We start from the raw sequence: 26,086 nt of genomic DNA, 5'->3' as shown, positions 1-26,086 counted from the left end.
CTTGCCATGCCCCCCTGGCTGATGATGATTTTCACTAGGGCTTATTTTTGGGGTAGGATTTATATTAGGCACATAGATAAAAATCAGGCTAGGTATTGTGACTCCGACCCTCGAGCCCGTCTTATCGGAGGGAGAAGACTCCGAAAGTGAAGGAGAGGAGTTGGCAAGGCCTCCCTCTCCAGGACCCTCCTCTCTGGCAATGCCTCAGGTGTCTTCCGAAAGCCAAGAGATAGGCCAGGAGCCAGGCACTTCCGAGCAGCTGCAGTTAGACAGCGACAGAGATAATTCTTGGCTGGATCCCCGACAGCGTCGGAAAACAAGCGCGTGCAGCAGAGAAGGAGGCGTGCCAGAGATTAGGCTGAGTCACTGGACCACACCCCACAGGGGATAAAGGGGTGTGGTGGCCATTCAGGCTTTGTGACGGACAAAACTGAAAAGCTAGCAAGTCATACTGCGTTTCTGGAACTTCGTTATATGCCTTCCTGGGATTTATTATGGACTGGACTTGACAATTCTTTGGCTTTGTGCCCTTATTTTGGTTTATCCGACGGAGGAGGAAAACCTCCCTTTGTAAGTAAAAACTTTTGGCAAGCAGCCCCTGGGTTGCTGCCAATTCTGTTATCAAAGGAAATTCTTGTCTGCTGGTTTATTTTAACTCAAGAACTCTAAATTCTTGTCTGCTGGTGTGCGTGTGTGAGATGGGGACAGAACACTAGGGTTTATTTTCGGAGTAGGCCTTATTTTCAGGAAAATACAGTATGTATGTATGAATGTATAGTGGGGCAAAATAGTATTTAGTCAGCCACCAATTGTGCAAGTTCTCCCACTTAAAAAGATGAGAGAGGCCTGTAATTGTCATCATAGGTAGACCTCAACTATGAGAGACAAATGAGAAAACAAATCCAGACAATCACATTGTCTGATTTGGAAATAATTTATTTGCAAATTATGGTGGAAAATAAGTATTTGGTCACCTACAAACAAGCAAGATTTCTAGCTCTCACAGACCTGTAACTTCTTCTTTAAGAGGCTCCTCTGTCCTCTACTCATTACTTGTATTAATGGCACCTGTTTGAACTTGTTATCAGTATAAAAGACACCTGTCCACAACCTCAAACAGTCACACTCCAAACTCCACTATGGTGAAGACCAAAGAGCTGTCGAAGGACACCAGAAACAAAATTGTAGACCTGCACCAGGTTGGGAAGACTGAATCTGTAATAGGCAAGCAGCTTGGTGTGAAGAAATCAACTGTGGGAGTAATAATTAGAAAATGGAAGACATACAAGACAACTGATAATCTCCCTCGATCTGGGGCTCCATGCAAGATCTCACCCCGTGGGGTCAAAATGATCACAAGAACGGTGAGCAAAAATCCCAGAACCACACGGGGGGACCTAGTGAATGACCTGCAGAGAGCTGGGACCAACGTAACAAAGGTTACCATCAGTAACACACTATGCCGTTAGGGACTCAGATCCTGCAGTGCCAGACATGTCCCCCTGTTTAAGCCAGTACATGTCTGGGCCCGTCTGAAGTTTGCTAGAGAGCATTTTGGATGATCCAGAAGAGGATTGGGAGAACATCATATGGTCAGATGAAACCAAAGTAGAACTGTTTGGTAGAAACACAACTCGTCGTGTTTGGAGGAGAGAGAATGCTGAGTTGCATCCAAAGAACACCATACCTACTGTGAAGCATGTGGGTGGCAACATCATGCTTTGGGGCTGTTTCTCTGCAAAGGGACCAGAACAACTGATTCATGTACAGGAAAGAATGAATGGGGCCATGTATCGTCAGATTTTGAGTGCAAACCTCCTTCCATCAACAAGGGCATTGAAGATGAAACGTGGCTGGGTCTTTCAGCATGACAATGATCCCAAACACACCGCCCGGGCAACGAAGGAGTGGCTTCGTAAGAAGCATTTCAAGGTCCTGGAGTGGCCTAGCCAGTCTCCAGATCTCAACCCCATAGAAAACCTTTGGAGGGAGTTGAAAATCCGTGTTGCCCAGCGACAGCCCCAAAACATCACTGGTCTAGAGGAGATCTGCATGGAGGAATGGGACAACATACCAGCAACAGTGTGTGCCAACCTTGTGAAGACTTACAGAAAACAATTGATCTCTGTCATTGCCAACAAAGGATATATAATAACAAAGTATTGAGATGATATTGACCAAATACTTATTTTCCACCATAATTTGCAAATAAATTCTTTCCAAATCAGACAATGTGATTGTCTGGATTTGTTTTCTCATTTTGTCTCTCATAGTTGAGGTCTACCTATGATGTCAATTACAGGCCTCTCTCATCTTTTTTAAGTGGGAGAATTTGCACAATTGGTGGCTGACTAAATACTTTTTTGCCCCACTGTATATGTATAGACAGACAGACATCAATGAGTGGTATCTAGCCTAGAAAAAAAGTTGTTGGGAGGGATAATAAGTATTTGGTTGGAGTGAGAAGATCAGTGAAGGAAAACAATTTTGGTTAAATTTTTACCATCATGGTAAAAATTATAGGAAAGGGTGAATCTTCATATAAGAGCCATTTATGTGAACATCCATGATCTATCTTGAAAATCCTAAAACTGAAAACTTTGAGGGACTTAGCTTAATTATTAGCCTTGCAGTTATCATTGGGTTCATCAGAGATTAAATTATCACATGGGGGTCCGGTTAATCAAAATTAGTAGAACTTGAAGGGTAGTTCTTATTCCAAGATCACTGGCTAGAGAGGATTTGGATGGAATGGAAATGTTCAACAACCAGTGTTGAGGCACCAGCATATAAATACAACTCCTTGGCAGCTTTAGTTGGAAAACCTTTTGTTTAGATTAATTGCTGATATTTCCTGCAGGAGAAGGCCCCCCAAAATAATAGACGTTGAGGCAACTCAGGAGTGGCTTTGGATTTGTTAAATCCAAGCTGCACAATTATCTTATGTGGTTGTACATGTGAGGATTATTTGTGTAAATTTGTGTACATTTTATATCACTTCACTGTATCTTACCCCACTTTATTGTGGCTGATGCTCATGTCTGATATAGTCAATTGGCTATATTATATTATGTAAATTTGAGTAACCAAAAGTATTCCTACAGACTTCTCTAGCAGTCCCACTCTATGAATGTCATGAATTGTCAAGGCTTTGTAAGTGGCAGAATCAGCCACTCAATATACAGATAATCCTCGATTTATGATTGCTCAGCAACTATTCAGTTACAGTGACACTGAACAAAGGGATTTATAATCCTTGCCCAAAGTCAATAGTCTCTACAGTGCCTCTGCAGTCATGTGAACAAAATTCAGCCTCTTAGCAGTTGGCCCACGCTTATGAACAACAGCAGGAATACTGTAGTGTCTACAGTATCCCTCTCTGAAACAGTGCCTACTTCTAGGATGGCACTACATGACCTCCACTGTATAAAGAAGCTGAGGGCGTGTCATTCATTGTGAATGCTTTCAAAATAGGGATCACTTCCAATGGGCCCATTATGTAGGAAGGCCTTGCAACAGAGTGGCTTCTTCCCAAAGATATACCAAAAAGGTAAATGACCAATCTGTGACAGGAATGGGGGAGGAGGGTATGGTACCCAACGCCTGTGGAGACCCACTATGGCAGGAAGCAGAGCACAGGGTCCATCAGAATGAGATGCTCTGGTCGCCTGTGAGCTAGAGAGATGCTGCAATACAAGCCTGGGCCTGCACTAGACCTCCCAACTCCTAAGGAACCTTATCCTCTGTTTAACAACCTGTCTGGTTACTTAATGACTGGAGAGCAGAGACTGTGGTCAGTAAGTGAGGCAATCACCTGGGCAGCTCGCTTAGCAACCACAACTTGTGACCATAATGAACAGGCTGTAGTGTCACTGACCACCTGTATTCGAATTTAAGAATATTCTTCCCATATGAATGTTTCCCAAAATTATTTTAAGATTGTAGTTTTGGCTAGGATTCATCAGCTTTAGAAACTTTTTTCATTTAAGCACATTAGTGCGAAGAATAAAAGACCTTGTTCAATATTTTAATTGCCTTGTTTTAGAAGGATGAGCAAACTCTTCTGCCCATAAGATTACATTTTAATTTGTAATTAGATTACAAATTAATTTACACATTCTCCCAACAAAAATTTCCAAGATTCAACTTGCATATGGTTTGTGCACTCTGCATAACTGTTTGGTTTTAATGAATCAGTTAAAAGTAGATGATAAGCCCACTTAAAAATCTTTAATCAGTTGATTAAGCAGCCTTTGTCTATTCCTTCATGGGCTTTTACCAGCATAAAAGCCCATGAAGGAACAGCCAAGGTAAAAATTATTAGTATTTGGGTCCTAAATGCTTCATTAATCATAATTCCAGGAAGATTTCCCATTCTCTCCCCCCCCCCAAAAAAAGAATGGATCAGATGATATACTTATCTGCTTTTCATTCCAAAATGTTGATATATTTTTTAAAATGTCCATAGGGAAAGTATAAGAAAGCTAGTTGTATAGTATTGTACTATATTTTATGAATAGTAAAATTATGAACTAATATTTCTTGTTAGAACAATGCAACAATACAGTTGCAACAATATAGCTTTCAATGCATGTTTAAAAAAAACAGGTCATATGACAATACAGCTTTCAATGCATGTTTAAAAAAACAGGTCACATGACATAGGTTCAGAATTAGTTCACCAAGAAGTCTACCTATTGATCAAAATTACTGTAAGCACTCTATTTTTAAAAATTCATAGAAGAGCAGATAAGAGTACACAGTATGAACTAAAAGCATATTGTATTAATAAAAGGCAAGTAGTTGTGTTTAGATGCAATGCTACATCTTGGTTGAATGATATCAGAGCAGACTAGTTTGCTGGCTTCTTCTCTGAAGAATGTTGGAAGTTTCCACTTTTTTAAAATTAGCTATTACTTAGAGCAGGGGTGTCAAACTGGCGGCCCACAGGCCGGATGCACACACACAGGCCACGTCCACTCCAGCTCCGCAAAGAGGAAAAACGTCACATGACAGCAACGTGATGCCGCAAGTTTGACAACTGTGATTTAGAGTATGGCAAATGTGAAACTGTGATTAATCATAACTGTAAAGTAGCAAAAACAGCCTAAACTGGTTTAGGCATGTCTTCTCCATCTGCCAGTAAAGCAAAGATATAATTGACAAATATTTGCAAGCTAATGTCAGTTAGAAAGAAGAGGGGCAGCAAACCAGATGGCTTAAAACCCCTACATATCTGAAAGCAGATCACCACCATGGAGCAGCAAGTCAGAACACAGGTAATAAAGGCAAGATAAGGATTGGAACTGAGATTATCAATTTATATGTTGGTTTAGGAATGGGGCATAAGGCTAACTGAGCCATGATGAAAAGGCCGTTTTTTTCCAAAACAATGTTAGGTATCTAAAACAGCATTGAAACAAAAATGTTTGTTGATTTGATTTCCAGGAAAATAATTTCTTTGCAGGATTGGAGCAAACAAGATAACAACTGAGGGAGGGAAAAGTCTTGCTTATGCCATCAAGAAAAGTAAAACTATGTATGAAATTGGGTAAGTATGGCATTTTTTTAAAAAAATGTTCTGAACAGAAACCAGTACACATAGTCCTCATTTAATGATGCTAATTGGAACCAGAAACTGCCATTAAGCGATATGGTCATAAACCAAAAAACTATGTGACCTTGCTGCCTAGTGGCAACACTTCCAGGAGTCCAGTTGTGGTTTTTAAGCAAGGATCACATGGGTCACTAAATGAGGACCTCACATGACTTCCAACTGACTTCTCCATTGTGTTTGCTTGCAAGAAACTGGCAGGGAAACTCACAAGTAGCGATCATGACTGGGACACTGCAATGATCCACAATCATGATCACTGTGTATGAGATCTGGTCATTCAGCACCATCGTAAGTTTGACCCATCACTGAACAATTGGTTGTTAAACAAAGACAATCTGTAATTTCATTTTAACATTTATGTTGCTAAGAAGTCTAGCTTCTCCCTTGCACTTCTAAGAGAGTCCATTGAATGGGTTGTCCTCATGTCATTGGCCAAAGACTGAGTTAAAATTAGCATAAACACACCTCCCCTTCCGGTCTGGCTCCAGTTCTTTAACTCAGTCCGGCCTTAATGACTGTGTTTCTTTACTGGCTCCTTCAATGGACTCTCTTCTTGCAGTTTTTTTAGCTAACTACTTTCTCAACTTTGTTGTGACTCTTTACCTCTTCAAGTGTGGATCTTGCAGTCGCCGGGGGGGAGCTTCGCCTTCGCCCGAGCGCCGCTCAGCTGAGCAGTGGTTTGACGCAGCCGTTCTGGTTCGGCGCTTCAAGCATCGGCTCGCCGAACAATTCCTTTTGCCGCAGGGATCATTCTCATCTAACCATGAGTGTATTGAGACACGAAAGGAGCCATGGTGTTGGCTTCGCACTGAGGGGATTGAGGAGAGTCCCGTATTGTTGGGGCTAGGCTCTCCCTGCGTCATCTGCCTCTAGATCGTTTGTGAAGCCGTTCTGTCGGCTTCCTTTCTATTGGGCTTATTTGTGGAGCGCGCAAGAGCGATTGTAGGGCTCGGCGCCATTTTGTTTACCTCATAGGAGCGCTGGGAGACCGGGTTTTCGGCTCGCAGCCGTTTTCTCAGGTTGGTGTGGGCACTTGGGGAGCTGTGCTGTCAGTTCCGCGCCATTTTCTGTTACCATCCAGGTGTTGTGGAGCTGTGTTGCCGGCTCCGTGCCATTTTCTGCAGCCCATTCGAACATATAGGAGTATAAATTTTTTTCCTCTTTTCTGGTCATCTGGCTGGCTCTGGGGTCTTGTAGGGCTGTGTTGCCGGCTCCCTGCTATCCTTGATAAATGTGCTCTGGCATTTAGGAACTGTTTCATCTGTTCTGTTCTCATTGCCTTGTCTCCAACTTATTATTTGCATTTCTCTTATTTGAATTTGACCACTTACCTGGAGTGAGAGGCTCTTTCCAATATGGCGGACCATAGTCGATCCCCTTCTCGTCAATCCAAGCCTCCTCCACCCCCTACTAAGAATAGGGGCAGATCTAAGTCCAAATCTCACTCATCTAGGGAGAGATCTTCCAATAAACTCGTCTTCTGCTGCTGCAGAAAAGGATGCCAAACACAGACACCTTGCACTAAGCAAGCAATTTGATAAGGCCCTCAAAAAAAGGCAGCCACCAGCAGTGACGCGACTGCTTCTGACCCTGGGGGACATCCTATCTTGGCTCCTGACCAAGGCCTTTCCCCCCCAAAGGTGTCAAGACCATTCCACCTGGTCAACCTCTTCCAATGCTGACCCACAGAATAACCAGGCGGTGATCAGGGAGGTGTTTGCGCAGGGGTCAGGCCCCATCGCAGAACCGGCGCGACCCTCCAGGCAGTCAAGGCCTTCTGCATCATTTACACCTACTGCGGCAGGGCTCCGCCCAGTAGAGGATCACACCTCTGCCATGCCGCAAGAAATGTGTGACTTCATTACTCAGACGGTGACCAAAGGGATTGATGCTACACTCACAAAAAGGGGCATTTTGGCCCCATTGTCAGCTCCGGTTCCTTTTCAAGAGGCAATGCAACCTTTGGTCCACCTGTACTGTGAGTCCTTCCTAGGTGGACATTCACCTTCTGCGTCTCATCATAGCAACCAGTCACTGATGGAGGATGAGGATGCCTTTGGCTTCAACCTTCCTAGTGAGGAGGAAGAGGTTTCCTCGGACAGGCCTCACTCCACTGGTCTCTTCTGCCATGAAATGTTTAAGACCCTCTTGCCTAAGGCGCGAGTCACTGCCTAATATGGGAATCGCTACTGCACGTCAGGAGAGTTCCTCTGATCCTCAAGATTCCACCAATCTGCTCTTCACTGAGGCAGTTCCTGAACATGAGACCACTCCGTTGCCCAAGCTATTCATTGACACTGTTCAACGGCAATGGGCTCAGCCGGGGTCCATCCCGACTCCTAGTGGGCTGGACAAAAACTACATGGTGGACCAGGTTCTCAAAGATCTCCTGAAACTTCCCGTCGTCGACGTTCCTTTGGCGCATCTGACATCTCTGAGCATCCTTCCTTCAGATGCTGCTGAGGGACTTAAAACAGAGGACAGGAGGACTGAATTTTCAACCCACAAGACACACCAAGCCACCGCATGGGCCATCAAATGTGCCACAGCGGCATCATTCTTTGCCAGGACGTCCCTCATCTGGCTGCGTCAGATGCAGTCCAGGATTTCCCCAGATGATGCTCGCCTGCATCAGGATGTCAACAAGCTGATTGGTGCCGCTGAATTTTCTGCTGATGCCACACTCAACTCAGCAAAATTTGCTTCCCGAGCTCTGGCATCCAATATCACTTCCAGGCATCTCCTCTGGTTGCGCCATTGGCAAGCGGACATGATGACCAAATCACAGTTGGTCTCAGTGGCGTTTAAAAGGAGCTCCCTTTTCGATGAGGCCTTAGACCCGGTCCATGTAGAAGGTAGGGACAAGAACAAAGTCCTTCCCTCTACATCTTGGCGGTCAGACCGGCGTTCAGCTTTTCCCTACCGACGGCATTCCTTTCGGCCCTCGGATCCCGGGTTCCAATCCCCGGCCTACCAGTGGCCCCTCTGACAGAGTTCCAGACAGACAGTCCTTCTGGGACCATTCTTGACTCCCTCAGTCTCAACGCCCCTTTCGGAGTTCCAGCTCCTGCCCCTTCCAAAGGCATAAGTAATAGCTCAGGCTTTGAGCCCATCGATGGTCGACTTACCGAATTCGCTAGCACATGGCACCACATGACCATCGACGCCTGAGTTCTCCAGACTGTTTACCTTGGGGTGACCCTTGAGTTTGCTTCTGACCCCCCACAGAGATTCAATGTTCCCTGTCTAAGGATCCTGCCAAGAGAACTGTTATGGAAGCCGAGATTCAACATCTTCTGGCAATCCGAGCCATTGAAACTGTGCCCCTGGGTCATCAGGGTTCCGGCTTCTATTTGATTCTCTTCTTGGTTCATAAGAAGTTGGGGGGCTGCAGAGCCATACTCGATTTGAAGTGCTTGAATTTATATATCCGTTACAGGCGCTTCAAGATGCAATCTCTGCATATCATTTTGACCAGCATCAGACATGGAAATTTTTTGACATCCATTGATCTCCAGGAAGCATATCTTCATGTTCCCATCAGACTGGCTCATCGGAGATTCCTTAGGTTCTGCTACAATGGGGCCCATTTCCAATACAGGGCTTTGCCCTTTGGTCTCTCGTCCGCCCCCCACACTTTCACCGAACTCCTGGATGCCATTGCTCCCCATTTAAGAGCAAGGCCAATCAGATTACTCTGTTACCTGGATGATATTTTAATTCTCTTTTCTTCCTCCCAACAGGCGGAGCTTGACCTCCATGTAACGATCAAGGCACTCCAGGAGCACGGCTTCACCATGAACTGGGAGAAGAATCATCTCGCCCCTCTACCAACCTCGTTCACCTCGGCGCACGCATCAACACCTTGTCTGGCCTTGTCTTCCTGTCTCCGGAGTGACTCGTCAACATCCGGAATATCATACAGAATATCATACAGGACTGTCCCTCTTCTGGTGCTTTCCCAATTATTGGGTCAGATGATCTCCTATTTGTCGATAGTTCCTTGGGCGAGGTTACACTCTTATCCACTTCAGTGGCTCCTCTTGCCCAGCCAGAAGGCCGGCACCAGCGCCTCAAGCGCCCAAATCAGGGTTCCTCACAGGGTACTCGCTTCTCTAAACTGATGGACCCCTGCCCTGGAGAAAGGCTGCTTCTTCCAGGATCTGCAACATTTGGTTGTCACCACAGATTAAAGTCTATTCAGATGGGGGGGGCACTTCCAATCTCAAGTGACTCAGGGTCGTTTGTCCCACAGAGACCTATGGAATGACATCAATTGGTTGGAGTTACGTGCCGCCCACCTGGTGCTCCATCACTTCCAACACCAACTAGAGGGTCATCACGTACTTCTATAGATGGACAACATGACGGCAAAGGCCCATGTGAACAGGCAAGGGGGCACTCGCTCCAGGATCCTGATGCGCGAGGCTACCGCGCTAGATCTCTGGGCGGAGCACCATCTGCTCTCCCTATGGGCAGACACATCTCTGGTGTCTCCAACACTCAAGCAGACTGGCTGAGCAGGTTGACAATCGATCAAGCAGAGTGGCAGCTGCACCCTGTCATCTTTCTACACATCACAACCATCTTTGGCTGCCCCCAGGTGGACCTCTTCGCCAGCCCGAGCAATGCGCAGGTCCAATGCTACTTCACCAGATTTTGGACCCCAGAATCCGAGGGGACCCTTTGTTGTTGGTGGCTTCTGGTCCTACTCTACACCTTCCCGTTGATTTCTCTGATACCCAGGGTTATCAGGAAGATTCTGATGGAGGGAACGGAGGTCATTTTCATTGCCCCGTATTGGCCCCGGCGGACCTGGTTCGCGGACCTCATGAACCTTTCCCTCACCCCTCCTTGGAGGATCCCTCTGGACCAGATTTCTCTCCGCCAGGGGACCATCTACCACCCGGACCCTCAGTGGTTCCAGTTGGGCGCCTGGAACTTGAGAAAGAGATCCTGAGGATGGACCATTTCTCATCTGAGGTGATTGGCACCATTCTCACTTCATGTCGCCAATCTACAACACTCATATACAAAGCGACCTGAACCGTGTTCCGTCATTGGTGCTCAGGGAAGGGTATCATTCCCTATTCTGCATCCGTTTCCACGGTCTTAGAATTCCTTCAAGAGGGGTTAAACTCCGGACTCGCCGTCAATTCACTATGCAGGCAGGTCGCCGCGCTGGCAACTGTCCTTACTTACAAAGGGGTTCACACTCTGTCCAGACATCCCCGTGTCCGTGTCTTCCTACGGGGTGCATCCAACCTCCATCCTCCTACAGTCCACAGTCCACAGATATCCATCCTGGGACCTCAGTGTTGTTCTCCGAGTTCTGTCGGAGCCTCCCTTTGAACTGCTGGGTTCCGCCTTCTTGAAGCTCCTGACCTTCAAAGTCACATTTCTAGTAGCAATCACTTATGCTTGTCGGATCTCGGAGTTGGCCCTTTCTGTTCGCAAGGACTTAGGCATTTTTCATTCCAACTGTGTCGTACTAAGACTGGATCCCACCTTTCTGCCTAAAATTAATACCTGGTTCCACAGAACCCAGAACCCAGGAAGTGGTTCTTCCCGATTTTTGTCCCAGTCCCAAACATCCCACCGAATGCCGGTTACACACCTTGGACGTCCGCAGGGCTCTGTGCAAGTATATTGACAGGACTGCTTCATTCCGAAAATCAGAATCATTATTCATTTCCTTTCAACCCACCTCTCTGGGCCACAAGGTATTGTCTTCGACCATTGCTCGATGGATCAAGGCTTGCATTGCCATGGCCTACGACCAGCTACAAAAGGCTCGACCCCCCCCCCCCCCCCGCATTACCGCCCACTCGACCCGGAGCGCAGCCACCTCAGCTGCCTGGGCCACCCAGGCTCCTCTTCTTGAGATTTGCAGGGCAGCCTCTTGGGCATTGCCCATGCCCTTCATCCACAACTACAAGTTGGACAAGTTTGCATCGGCCGAGGCAGCCTTTGATCGCAGAATGCTACAGAAGGCTCTTCCTGCCAACTCGTCTCAGGGTTCCTTTTTATCCCACCCTAGGGATATTTAGCTTGGGTATAACCCATTCAATGGACTCTCTTAGCAGCGCAAGGGAGAAGGAACATTGGACTTACCCTGAAGTCCATACCCTCCCTTTCTTTCTGTGGGGTTCTGGATTCAGTTACTTGTTTACCTCTGTTTGAGTTTCAGTGTTTTTATGATCCAGACCTTCATTAACAAACTGGAGCCAGACCAGAAGGGGAGGCATGTTTATGCTAATTTTAACTCAGTCTTTGGCCAGTGACATGAGGACAACCCATTCAATGGACTCTCACACAGCGCAAGGAGAAAAACCTTCAGGGTAAGTCCAATGTTCCTTTATTAACCCTCATTTCTAATCCCCTTGTTAGCTTCCTATCTACTTGCAAATTTGTTTTCCAAACGAATGAGTTTAAAATTTTTAAATTCATAATGTTAAACCACATGCATAGGTATTTCTTGATTTATGACCACAGTTTGGGTCCAGAATTTCCATTGTAAACCATTGCCATCATAAGGTGAGTCATCTTGTGACTGGACCTGATTTTACTCCCATTTTTATAACAGTCATAAGAATCTTGCAGTTATAATTCAAGTCGTGCAGTTGCTAGTGCAAATCCAGTTAAGCAATGGTTTTTGTCAGAAACCAGCAAAAAAAATATATAAATTATGATCACAGGATACTGCAACAGATTTACTAAACCAGTTTGCTAAGTACCCAGATTATGATCATATGACTGCAGGGATGAGATGACAGACTTAAATTCAAATTTAACTTGTAACTGGCCTGGCCTAACTCCCCTCTTTTAAATTCTTAAATTTTAAATTTTTTAATTCGTGATTTTATAAATTGGGTGTTTTAATCTGTGTTTCGGCCGAAATATTTAATAATTTTAAGGGATTTTTAATATTTGTATTGTCTGTATTTTATCTTGGCTGTTCACCGCCCTGAGTCCTTCGGGAGTACGGCGGTATAGAAATTTGATTAATAAATAAATAAATAAATAAATAAACTGACTTTTTCAGAGATTGCCATTAATTCAAGCCATTATTAAGTAAATGTTTGTAAATCAAGGACTACCTATATTTTACCTATAGATTATTGAAAAAAGGCACAATTGACCTAATTCACATATAATGCTAAGCCATCCTAAGCCCTTTCCCTATATGAGGACTTCAACTTCCTGAATTCTCAACTAGTGTGAATCTGTCTAAGGGAATTCTCAGTCATCCAGATCATGGTTGTCCCAAAGGTGCATTCTGTGCAGAAGGTCCAGTTGCCTTTTTTTAAAAAAGCACCTTTGGGATAGTGTGATTCTGATGGCTTACTGTAATGTACACTGCTCAAAAAAATAAAGGGAACACAAAAATAAGACATCCTAGATCTGAATGAATGAAATATTCGTAGTAAATACTTTGTTCATTACATAGTTGAATGTGCTGACAACAAAATCGCACAATTATCAATGGAAATCAAATTTATCAACCCATGGAGGTCTGGATTTGGAGTTACACTCAAAATTAAAGTGGAAAAAAACACTACAGGCTGATCCAACTTTGATGTAATGTCCTTAAAACAAGGCAAAATGAGGCTCAGTAGTGTGTGTGGCCTCCACATGCCTGTATGACCTCCCACCAATGCCTGGGTATGCTCCTGATGAGGTGGCGGATGGTCTCCTGAGGGATCTCCTCCCACACCTGGACTAAAGGATCCCCCAACTCCTGGACAGTCTGTGGTGCACCGTGGCATTGGTGGATGGGGCGAAACATGATGTCCCAGATGTGCTCAATTGGATTCAGGTCTGGGGAACGGGCGGGCCAGTCCATAGCATCAATGCCTTTGTCTTGCAGGAACTGCTGACATACTCCAGCCACATGAGGTCTAGCATTGTCATGCATTAGGAGGAATCCAGGGCCAACCACACCAGCATATGGTCTCACAAGGGGTCTGAGGATCTCATCTCGGTACCTAATGGCAGTCAGGCTACCTCTGGCGAGCACATGGAAGGCTGTGCGGCCCCCCCCAAAGAAATGCCACCCCACACCATTACCGACCCACTGCCAAACCGGTCATGCTGGAGGATGTTGCAGGCAGCAGAACGTTCTCCAAGGCGTCTTCAGACCCTGTCACGTCTGTCACATGTGCTCAGTGTGAACCTGCTTTCATCTGTGAAGAGCACAGGGCACCAGTGGCGAAGTTGCCAATCTTGGTGTTCTCTGGCAAATGCCAAACGTCCTGCACGGTGTTGGGCACAACCCCCACCTGTGGACGTTGGGCCCTCATGCCACCCTCATGGAGCCTGTTTCTGACCATTTGAGCAGCCACATGCACATTTGTGGCCCGCTGGAGGTCATTTTGCACAGCTCTGGCAGTGCTCCTCCTGTCCCTCCTTGCACAAAGACGGAGGTAGCGGTCCTGATGCTGGGTTGTTGCCCTCCTACGGCCTCCTCCACGTCTCCTAATGTACTGGCCTGTCTCCTGGTAGCGCCTCCATGCTCTGGACACTTCGCTGACAGACACAGCAAACCTTCTTGCCACAGCTCCATTGATGTGCCATCCTGGATGAGCTGCACTACCTTGTAGGTTGTAGACTCTGTCTCCTGTTACCACTAGAGTGACAGAACCGCCAGCATTCAAAAGTGACCAAAACAACAGCCAGAAAGCATAGGAACTGAGAAGTGGTTTGTGGTCACCACCTGCAGAACCACTCCTTTATTGGGGATGTCTTGCTCTCTGCCTATGCTTTCCACCTGTTGTCTATTCCATTTGCACAACAGCATGTGAAATTGATTGTCAATCAGTGTTGCTACCTAAGTGGACAGTTTGATTTCACAGAAGTGTGATTGACTTGGAGTTACATTGTGTTGTTTAAATGTTCCCTTTATTTTTTTGAGCAGTGTATTAAGCTAAAAATTAGGAGATGTGAGTTCTAGTTCTGCCTTAGGCATGAAAGCCAGCTGGGTAACTTTAGCCAGTCACTTTGCCTCAGCTTAATTTGCCTCAAAGGCTTGTTATTGTGGACAAAAAGTAGGGATAGAAAGGAGTATTAAGTATGCTTGCTGGGTTGAGTTATTTATAAAAATAATAAAGGCAGGATTTTAAAAAATATTTTTTAAAAACCCATGATGGTAATATTCTTTAATGTACCTGATCTTTTTGTCTTTGGCAGAATGTGGGGTAACAAAATTGGGGATGAAGGAGCAAAGGCTTTTGCAGAGGCACTGAAAAATCACCCCAGCTTAACCAATATCAGGTAAAATGTTTATGAGTAGACTGATATTCATGCCACATGCCACCCAAAAGGCCCTCTAGATTTCAGAATTGCTCAATGAGCTTTGCAGAACCAGCATTACCCTTTTGCGCAGAACCTTGATATTCTGGTGTCACTGTCAATGTTATCTTTCTTTTCTCCTTCATCCTATCATCCAGAGCATCACAAAGCCATTTTTTAAAGTCCCCACAATACTTTTGCCAGGGCCTTACTTACACAGTTATAGCATTGGAAAAAAATTCAAAGCTTGGCTAGATAGAACAACCAAATATTGTTTGCAGACACCTGGGTCACCTTTCTGCAGCCCTTTGATTCTACTCTGACCATGATCACTCAAAATTTCTATTAGAATTTCCTGCCATTTTGAGATAGTAAACATGTAAAAATTAAACAGGCATGTCAAAACTAAAGAATAAATTTTCTCAAAGTTGCCCAAATACCCTTCTTCCAACAGAAAATTTCTTTCTACTATCAATTTAGATTTTTGCAACCTAGATATGATAGCCCAAAACATGGATTATATAGTCACACTGTGATCCTCCCCTTCACATGTAAGTACAGCTCTGAGACCCCAGTAGATCGACCATCCTATTGTAAGTAAAGAGCAATCAGTTCAAAAGAAGACATGACCTTTTTTGAAAAGGAACTGTGGCACCTGTGGAATTCTAGAGGAGCTGATAAACATTTGGCAATGGATTTTAAAGGATAAAGTAAAGCATCAACCATTTAAAACATCAAATGTAAGTGATGTTTTAAAATGCAGCGTGACAGTTAGAAAATGATACTGGCAGTCTATATTTGACTACAAAAACCCATTAAAAATAAAATAGGCATTGGCATCCCCTCAACATTTAATAAGGAGACTTTTAAAATATTTCTTTTTTAAAAGAAAAAGAGGTGTTAGGGATGTCCATCACTTCTTTTTCATCTTTCAAACGTGGTTTAAATAAGAAATGTAGGCATTTCTAATTCCTCCGCAAGATGGCAAGCTTACTGGATTTCTTTTGGATAAATGGCAGTAGCTATGCATATATTATTTTTTTTTAAAAAAGGCAGACATATAAGCTCAGTAGTAGAAATGCATTCAAGGCAGGAGGGCTTTCATATGAAAAAATATAAAAATAAAATTGGTCTCATTGAAGGCCAGGGAACATCCCCCAGAGGAACCTATGCATTTTTCTAGGGCAGTGATGGCGACCCTTAAGAGGAAAATAACTGAATCTAAACCCTGAAAATCTATTTAGCTGTGTAAATAGGCTATCTAGTGAGTTAGATAAAGCTATCTAACTCACTAGATAGCTTTAGAAAGAGTCATAGTCTCCTTATTAATGATGTATGTTCTGTAAGCAGAGACCATTTTTTTTCTAGGTTCCACTAAAAATTCTTCAGCCAATGGGCTGTGTTGAAGAAAGAACTCCTATTGACTTCTTTCTTCCTTATTTTTTCTTTATTTCACGCATGTCCAATCTGCAGCCCACAACCCACATTCCTCCCTGGACAGTTGATTATGTGGCCACACAAGATAATAAAAATATTAAAAAATAAAGGAAGTTTGTTATTTAAATACATTAACTATATTATATATATTATATGCAACCTAAGACAATTCCTTTTCGCTCAGTGCAACCCAGCCAAGCCAAAACGTCAGACAACCATGCTTTACTTGGTTCATGTATATGAAAAAGGAAAAATCCATGATCTTCCATTTGTTTTTATTCATATCACAATCAAAGATTTGCTATTGTTACAAAGAAATGAATCATATTATTAACGCTGAAGAAGAGAGATTAATTATTTTATTTTTAATCACTGGCTACCAGAGTATGGGAATCCCAAGATTTATTTCTACCAAGTGAGATGTTTTCTTTTGAACAATAACAGAACTTCATCCCATATCAGTACTTACTTTCACCCTCCATTCTTTAAAAAAAATAGACAAATTTTAGGCAAAAGTTATTTGGCCTGACTTGAATAAACATCCATTCTTTAACTTATTCGCTTATTTCCTTGAAAATGGTCTTGTGGTAAAATCTGAGCTCCCTGTACAGCCCAACAGAGGGAGAATGTGCCAGGTACCCATCCCAAGAGGATTTTTGAACTAGAAACTAGAGAAAGAAAATTCAGGATCTTTCTGGAAGAATTTGTGCCCTGAGCCAAATACACCTATCCCCTTATTTCCTTCAGAAAAAAATGGTAAACATGCTGCTCTCTTGGAGGACATATTGGCAGAAAATTCTTTATCTAGTAATAGTAGCATTTTTTTTTGTTAATAATAGTCAACAGCTCTATTTTTAGTGAATTGTTCTATTTCAATTTTATGAATATTTAAAAAACTCTTTATGTAGTGTAAATCATCTATAGTCCTATGAGGAAATAACATACAAATAAATACGGAAGGAAAAAAATGTTCCAGAAGGAAGGCTACCCTCAATTGTTGTTTCCAGAACCTTGATGATTTCTAAGCTTGGGAATTCCCCCCCCCCCCTTTTAAACTTTTGTGCTTCGTTTCCAGGAGGAAAACAGATGTGATTTGGGATAAATGTTCAATTAGTAAACATTTGTAGACTGTTCTGTATTTGCCTCATAATTAATGTAGTTTGTTTATTTTCAGTATCTTTTTTTCACAGCCATTCAAAGACTTCGGTGGTTTTTATTTTTCCAAAGCTCTGAGATGGTTTATAGTGGCAATAAAAAGTATGACATGGATTTCATTAGGGTACTTATTTTCCCAAGACTAGTAGCTACTCTCAGTAACAATGAAACTTCTGAGAATTTCATATCTTTTGGTTTCTCAGTTAGCTGCAGAACTATACTAGTAAGCAGTTTTGACTTCTCATCTTCCCGATTGTGTGGGGTTTTTTTTAGAGAAAGGTCTAATTAGATTTGTTTGTTTGTCTCAAGGGCAATAGACTGGTATATCTATATTGGACCTTTAGCCCTGCTGCAACCTTATCTTAGATATTCTAAATTAGTGTTTCTCTTGAAGATGTGTGAACTTCAACTCCCAGAATTTCCCAGCCAGCTGACATAAAGAAACACTGCTTCAAACTTAGGAGGAAAAAAATGTTTTTACCTGAATTTGTCATTGCAGCCTCTGAAGGCAGCAGGGCCTCTGACCTCTCTTTGAACTCGTATCAAGTGCATAGAAGTGAATATATGAGTATAGTTCCTGGAGAGTTCACGAGACACAGGTTGAGGGACTTGGGAGCTGCATTGCTTTTCATATTTTCTAAATAGCTTGCCCTTTCACTTTGCTCTCATGCTTGCCTTGCAGTTATGCATTTTTTCATTAATGCAGCTTGAAATGCTATGCTCAAAATATTGTGAAAATGTGGGAGACTTTCTTTAGTTAGTTGTCTACAGCTAATTATGTGTTCTGCCAACAGCTAATTAATTGCTACCAGGATCTATTTGCAGTTCAGATAGAACTTAGGAAATCTTTTCAATTTTTTCTTCTGTAAGATACCTGTAACTCCCTAAGAAAGCATCTGCAGAATTTTACAGTTAATTAATTTGGTAAAAGTATGATTTAAATCCTAATCAAAATAGTTATTGCTGCTTGGGTGGTACTACTTTCTGGATTTTTAAAACTCTTTCTCCATCGTTTGCTTCACAGTCTTGCCTTTAACAGCATCACTACAGAAGGAGGTAAAAGCCTCGCAGAAGCGATGAAACACAACAATGGTGTAAATATATTTTGGTAAGGAACTTGGAGAAGATGGGGATTAATTTTACAGAGTTTTGAACATCCTCTTTTTGCAAAAGTGGCAGAAGAAATCTGCTTCATAGGATCCTAACCTTCTGGGGAGGGAGCAGTGGTAAATTCAAAAATTTTCCCTATCAGTTCTGTGGGCGTGGCTTGGTGGGCATGGCTTGGTGGTCATGTGACTGGGTGGGCATGGCTTGGCCATGTCACCGGGAAAACCAACTATCACACTTTACAGAAAAATAACACAAAAGCTACACAACTGACTCACACAATGCAAAAGCAGCTGGACTTCACACAAAATGGCCCCTGCAACAAGCAGGAACCTCACAGAGTCACAGAGAGCTCAAAAACAAACTATCACACTTTACACAAAAATACCGGTTCAGGTAGTAGGTAGTAAAAAATGCTTTAAAAGGTTTTTTTTTAAAGTCCAAAGATTGTGCGGCACAGCTGATTGTCATAGCTGATTATTGGAACCATTTTAAACTTTTTTTTAGCATTTTTTTACTACCTATTGCCAGAACCAGTAGTAAAAAAATGCTTTAAAAAAGTTTTAAAAAATGTTCAGACAATCAGCGTTTGTCGGAACTTTTTTTTTACTTTTTAAAGCATTTTTTTTACTACCGGTTCGGGCGAACCAGTAGCATTTTTACTACTGGTTTGGGCGATCCGCCCCGAACCGGTAGCATTTCATCCCTGGGAGGGAGGTTAAAAATCACAGCATTGTCAAATGTCTTTCTGGTATGTTTGATTCCAGAAAGAACTGGAAAAGCTGAGTTCCCACTAAGCTAGATAGATGTATAAGCTAACAGTACTACTGACTGTATCCCCAAAGCATGTTTTAAAACCGCTATCAAAAGGAGTTTGGAGGCATTCATGTGGAAAAAGTAAACTGTCCAATTTATTTTCACTATCAACAAAGAAGGAGAAGAAAGGGGAACTGTGGGCCAAAGCATCATAGGGAGATGCTTTTTATAAAAAGCATGCTTCCCTATTTTTATATAGGCTTTTATGTAGTTCAAAACAGTCATTTATTTTTTATTAGATTTTTTAATCATGCCTTTATTACTTTTACACACAACTCAAGGCAGTGAATATACCTAATATCCCTTTCTCCTCCTATTTTTCCCACAACAACCACCGAGTCAGGTGGGTTGGGGTGAGAAAGAATGACTGGTCCCAAATCACTCTGTCAGATGGTTTTCATGCCTGAGACAGGTCTAGAACTCACAGTGTCCTGGTTTGTAGGTCAGCACCTTAATTCCTACCCAAAGTGGCCATGAAATAGGAGTTCCTGATTTCAGACCTTCTGTTGTAACACACAATATAGGCACTCTCAGAATTGCATGATAATGTTGTCATTTAGAAGGGATAAGCTAAGGTTTCCCAGTTTGAAGAGAGTAGAACAATGGGTACTGTAAGAGTTGAACCAGTATTCCCAAATCTTGAAATAAAAACGTTTCTTCACAAACCTGGAATTCAAAGAGAGAGAAAAGTCATTGTACGAAAAAGCGGAAGACACTACCAGCTGAGAAGGAAACTATACTCAGGCTTGTCAAAACAAGCAAATATGCATGAAGTAAAAGTTGATGGGATCTTTAAAAATGACAATAAAGAAAACAGGATTCTTTCCTTTAAAAAATCCATTCCTAGTAACAAGGAACTTGGGGCAGAAAGAAGCATCCTCTCCAAAAGGTATCATTGAAGCAGTTAGTATAAAATATCTTAAAAGAATTGATACTTTTTATTATGCCAAATGATTTCAGTTGTGCACCCAAACCGAAAGAGAACAATTTCTGATTGCTACCGGTAAATGTTTTCGCTCAGATCAGTCTTGAGCCAGTACGACCAACAGCAAACTCGGAGTTATGATCCATAAGGTTTTCTTGCCTATTTCAATATAAGACCCATTAACTTTTGTTGATAGGTGGTGGAAACAATCTGATGTACTGTCTTCTACTATATCATACTGTACTGTACTATATTCTTGAGATGCTGCATATATTGGAAGACCATAGTTGGTATTGGATTATAGTATTGTGGTAGGATTGAAAATTCTTCAAGTTGGAATTGTCTGAGATTACTGGTAGTTATACTGTGGTTTGTTTGGAAAGGATGAGGTTGGCACATTGGTTCTGCTTATGATACTCTTCTCATCTGGGGAGCAGAAGTATGAAACACTTAAGTCTGATATGCCTTAGTAATTAAATAAAAAACAGACCATTCCTCACTTTTATTCTGTTGGAGTTCTAACAATGCATAGCTGTTTGTGACCAGTACAATAAACAAGAGTTATTTCTAGAACAGCCAGTCTTGGCACTAACAAAAGGGGCAGATGGCATTTAAAGATATCCTAAATGGTGCCCAGAATCTGTTGCAAAACTCTGGAGAACAATGGCTACAGTGCTATTGGTTTGAACAATATGAACAAGAAATGAATAGAACTGGGACAGAATATATTTTTCCTTGGTACAGCTGCAATCATTAGGTGTTGTAGGTGAGTACATAGATAATGTTACTAATTCATCTGAATAATGTGTCAATAATAATGTATTGAGGGTCCATCAGAAATGAAAGCAAGAGCAGAATCATGAGGAGAGGCAAAAGAGAGTCCTGTTGTAGGTCAGGATGGTCAACTGGCTAGAACTTCAAGGGAGGATTGTTTTTGAGGTGAAAATATAGTGCAATTTTTTTGTTATTGGTCTTATATATTCTCGATTTTCACATCCCATGAATAATTGAAAGTGGAATGTGCATTTAGAAGTTTTTCTTTTTTCTGTCTATGGACAGAAATAGGATCATGGTTTTGGACTGCTAATAAGACCCTCAGTTATACTGTATTTGTAATGCTTTTCTGGAATTTCTGGGGAAAAAAATACTGGGAATGCCACATCACATCTACAGCAGTGGTGGGTTGCTACTGGTTCATCCCAGTTCGGGCGAACCGGTAGCGGCGACAGGAGGCTCCACCCACCCACCTGGACGTCATCAAATACGATCTGCACATGTGCAGAAGTGGCGCGCGAGCGAACTGATAGCAAAGATAAGTGAAAACCACCCCTGATCTACAGGGTAATTGAAGAAAATCTAACTGGACTTCCTGATGTTTACTAGAAGTTCTCAGACCCTTTCATTCCCATTTATACCCCAGGCATTTTCCTAAACTTCTTTGTATTATTTACATAGCTGTATATAATAACAACAGTGACAAAACCAAAACGTTTTCAGGACACATAGAAATGACTTTGAATAAGGAGTGGGTTGGTTCTCTAGTCTGAGTGACCTCTTACTTTCTCAACCAAATGGTGAACGAAATAAAACTGTCATCTAGTTATGCCCCCAGAGGCTATAATGTAATGCAGTTATGCACAATAGAAATTGTATAGTGCTTGGCAGGCAGACAGATTGGATTGAAAAGAGTTTTCTTTAAATACATTCTGGCTTGCCAGGGTTTTTGATAATACTGCATCAAAATTAGCAACAAAAACAAGAATGACAATGTTTTTAACTGCTCTACTACCATTCATTTACATGACTGAAACCTTTTTGTGTTCTTGACTAGGCTAACAAAAAATGAGTTGGATGATGAAGCAGCTGAGAGTTTTGCTGAAATGGTAAAGGTTAACAAGAGATTGGGCCATCTGTGGTGAGTTACACTGGTTTATGAAGGACACATTCTTAGTAATGGCTTAGTAAACTATATTTTAAGGACTATTAAAAATTCTGTCGGAAGATCCATAGTTAGTTATTTGAATTATTTTGATTGAGGTATCCATTTAATGTTATATACTTCTGTATTTATTATTTGCAGTCCACACTATCCCAGTGAATATCTGGGCACATTAAAATTGAGAAAAACTAACGTATGACAAACAGAGAAAAACAACACCAAGCAGTAAATTCTTTCTTCAGCAGAAGCAAAATAGGGAAGACTATTTGATCGTCTTTAAAATTGTTACATGTTAACACAGGTGTTGAGTTTCTTCTTCCTAAGTAACCTTTTTGGATGCCCACCCCATTTGCATGTTACAAAATGACCCCTTCAGATTCTTCTTCAGAGAATCTTACATGTTCACAAAATGCAGATTGAGCAATCACCAAGCACTTTCCTAGCAAAATAGGTGACCTGGCTCTCCATCCTTATCTCTAATGATAGGCCTCAACCAGTTGGAGAAGGGGGCAGGGGAGAGTACCAAAATAATCACAAATTGAGTTCTGTCCCTTACATGGCTTGCGTGTGATGTTGCGATGTGTACAGATAGGTGAAACTTCTATTATGACATAATGCTTCATCCTTTTGGCATCATCATGATCACCATTCCATCTTATTTGGTCTTTCTTCAGGGTAGATGAGCACATTGCCAGCGTGAGAAGCATTCTTATAAATGGAGAGGGCGCTCTAAGCTGCCCTTTGCTTTGAAGCGGGTCAGCTTCCTACTTATCCATCTGTCTATATTTAAATTAAAATCAGGTGGAACAGAGAGCCTGGCAGGCACCAGTTTGCCTATTTCTGCACTTATAAGATACCAAGTTTAGATAATCAGCTGAAATGGTGGCTAGACATGTTGACATCATCTTTTTGAAAGCCAAGGATAAATTAGTGTTATCATTTTACATATGATTACCATTACCATTACCAAAGGAGTAATTCTTGAATTAACCTTCTTATGGCTGTGTTAACTGATAGTTTGGAAGCCTGATGCCAGAGGGGAGCAGCCTATAGACTTGAAATATTGTAGACCTCAAGTCTGTCTCTCATCAGTTCTTTCCAGCATCCAAATTTCTCTCTGTCACGTTTTACTGAATTTCTTTCTCATTTTCTCAGGACTTAATAATCTTTTCGTAACTCCTTTCCCCCCCCCCTCTTCCCCCCTTTTAACTGCTGGCTCATTCTGTCCCTACCCCCAGGACCAGCTCTACACTCCTTTACACATCTAACTCTGAAAGAAATCATATAAAAAGACAAAGGGATAAGGAGGGAAGAGGAAACATTCTCCAAAGTTTCACCAGTTCTAAAAGTTTAATACTTAAATAATGTTCAAGAATGGGGAGAGTCTGATTGAGTTGATTCCTCAGCAGGCTGAAGCTATTGTATTGCTTCCGGTTTATTCTCTTCTCTCCTCATGCCTGATAAAATGGCTGTTGTTCTTCAGGTTGATGTATCTTTGGGCTCTGAGTTAGGTGGAATGTCTTCTGATGAACATATGCATCACTGACTCAAACTATTTATATGAATCAGACTGGCCATAAGGGTTAATAAATTTCAGAAATAATTTAGCTGTTATTTCTTCATACCTGTCTCTTTACTTGTTTTTACATTTCTAGTCTGCTTTTTAATTCAACTCAATTCTCAAAGCTATTTGCAAAAAGAAAAAGCAGAACAAAAGAGCTTATGTAGTTCCCATCTTCAAAAAAAGAAAAAAAAAAACCAGACCCAGAAAGCTACAGACCAATCAGCCTAACATCAATACCTGGGAAGATACTGGAAAAGATAATCAAAAAACAAATCTGCCAATATCTAGAAACGAATAAATTAATAACTAGAAGTCAGCATGGGTTTGTTAAAAACAGAACATGCCAAACCAATCTTATTTAATTCTTTGACATTATGACTAAATTAGTAGACTAGCGAAAAGCTGCGGACATAGTATACTTAGACTTTAGCAAGGCATTTGACAAGGTAGACAACTTACTTCTTGGTAAGCTAGAAAAAAGTGGGATAGATAGCATCACCATCAGATGAATTTGTAACTGGTTGACAAACCAAACTCAACAAGTACCGTGTTTTCCCTAAAATATGACCTACCCTAGAAATAAGATCCAGCATGAATTTTTTAATGCTGCTCACAATATAAGCCCTACCTCAAAAATAAGCCCTAGTTCAGAGCATTATCAGCAGAGGTGGAACGGAGGGAGTGGCCAGCATAGAAGGTGGCGAACCTTTGTGCGGGGCCAGACAGTGCCTGGACGCAGCTGCAGCCTGCGCAGGGGCAGGGAAAGACATGGGGTCCGTCCCACCATCTTTGCTTGTAGTGGAGCTGGAAGACCAGGCTGAATGGTGGGGCCGAGAATGCAGAGACTATACTGTGGTGGCACCCCCGTCCCACCACTTTCCTCATAGCAGTGGAACTGGCAGAGGGGTGGGGGAGGCATGTGATCTGGTCCCCTGGACACAGCGTGTGCCCCCCAGCTCACTCTGTCCATCTTTGCTTGCCCGCAGCTGCGATGAACAGGCAGCCTCATGGCACGTCTGGTGGGCCTGATTGCATGCCTTCTCCACCCAGCCCTGGACCTCTGCCTGTTGCTGGTGCCTCCGTGAAGTGAGGGAAGGCACTTGCCTTCCCTCACTTCACAGAGATGGTGGCACTATGCTGCGGCCCCTGCACACTTGGCCCCTGCTGTCCAACCAGGTCCTCCAGCTCCACTGCACATTCCGTAAGCAAAGACAGGCAGTTGGATGGTGGCTGGAAATAATGGGGCTTTTCAATTCTCACCTCAGAAGGAAGGAGAAGGGAGGAAAGGGAGAGCAGTCACTCGAGGGCTGCCTCTTCACCGGCTGCTCCCCGGGCTTGCTCATAGGAACCCGGCACAGAAGAAAGGGTCTGTTTCTTTCAGATTTGTCCCGGCCCTCCCATCTCCTTTGAATCTGGCCTCCCTGCTTGGAGGGTGATGAGGGGCTAGGCTGGGCTGAAGCAGAGGAGAAACATGGGGGGAGAAGCCACATTGCTAAGGACATCTCTCCATGAGATCTCCCAGGAGACGTGGTATACAAAAAGTAAAGTGTAAAAGCCGCTCCTTCTATGTCAGCAGCAGCGCCTGAATCAAAACAAAGCATTGCTAGTCCAGGCCACCTTCCCATTTGTTGCCCCCCTTTTGGGAAGTGTTTCACCACCGCCGGGGTTACTCAGATTACATCCTGGCATGTTTTGGAAGGGAGAAGGCACAGCTGCTGTTGCCTGTGCCAGGCTTTGCATGGCGGCAGTGAGAGACTGCAGGATTTATTTTTATCTCCCTTCCAAAACATGCTTGGATGGCACCAGCAGCAGGCAGAGGCCGAGGCCAATCTAATCAAACCTCTTTGTGTGCACATGTGTGCATGTGAGAGAGATCAAGATCCGATCCAACCTCGGAGAGTTACCATATACCAGGGCTGGAGGCAGTATGCTCTCTCTCAAATACACACACACAGGTTTGATTGGATCACTGTCTCGCTCTCTCTCCCTTCCTTCCTTCCTTTCACCATGCAGCTTTGTCACCAACCTGCATTGTCCCACATCTCTTTTATCAAAATGGCAGTCCCCTTTTCTACCACTTCTCTAACCAGCATTGTGTTCCTCCTTTGTATGGAAGGATGCTAAACTCAGGGAAAAATAGGTCACCTGGAGCTGGGTGAGGAAGGACAGGCTCCCCTTTCCCTATAGTTCTGCAGACCCCATGAGGTTTTGCATGGAGAAGCAGATCGCTTCCCG

At 42.8% G+C, this 26,086-nt stretch overlaps 1 protein-coding gene across 7 annotated transcripts in view; it reads left to right on the top strand.

Annotated features, from left to right (window-relative positions):
- The window catches only part of NOD1 (nucleotide binding oligomerization domain containing 1), a 75,060-nt gene that overhangs the window by 32,531 nt on the left and 16,443 nt on the right, over positions 1-26,086 (top strand). For 5 of the 7 annotated variants that reach the window (XR_015734252.1, XM_087894227.1, XM_034404084.3 and 2 more), the window contains 4 exons: positions 5,468-5,551; positions 14,807-14,890; positions 18,525-18,608; positions 22,180-22,263. Coding sequence is in view for 4 of the 7 variants with exons in the window: in XM_087894227.1 (XP_087750353.1) it covers positions 5,468-5,551; positions 14,807-14,890; positions 18,525-18,608; positions 22,180-22,263 (336 nt within the window). In the remaining 3 variants the exon portion in view is untranslated. Of the gene's footprint in view, positions 1-5,448; positions 5,552-14,806; positions 14,891-18,524; positions 18,609-22,179; positions 22,264-26,086 lie in introns of all 7 variants that reach the window. The other 2 variants (XR_004588884.3, XR_015734253.1) reach the window with 1 other exon arrangement.

The sequence above is a fragment of the Pantherophis guttatus genome, chromosome 4 (assembly GCF_059756535.1).
Source record: "Pantherophis guttatus breed Tessera chromosome 4, ASM5975653v1, whole genome shotgun sequence".
Classification (NCBI taxonomy): Eukaryota; Metazoa; Chordata; class Lepidosauria; order Squamata; family Colubridae; genus Pantherophis; species Pantherophis guttatus.
This window is presented reverse-complemented; position numbering and strand designations above follow the sequence as displayed.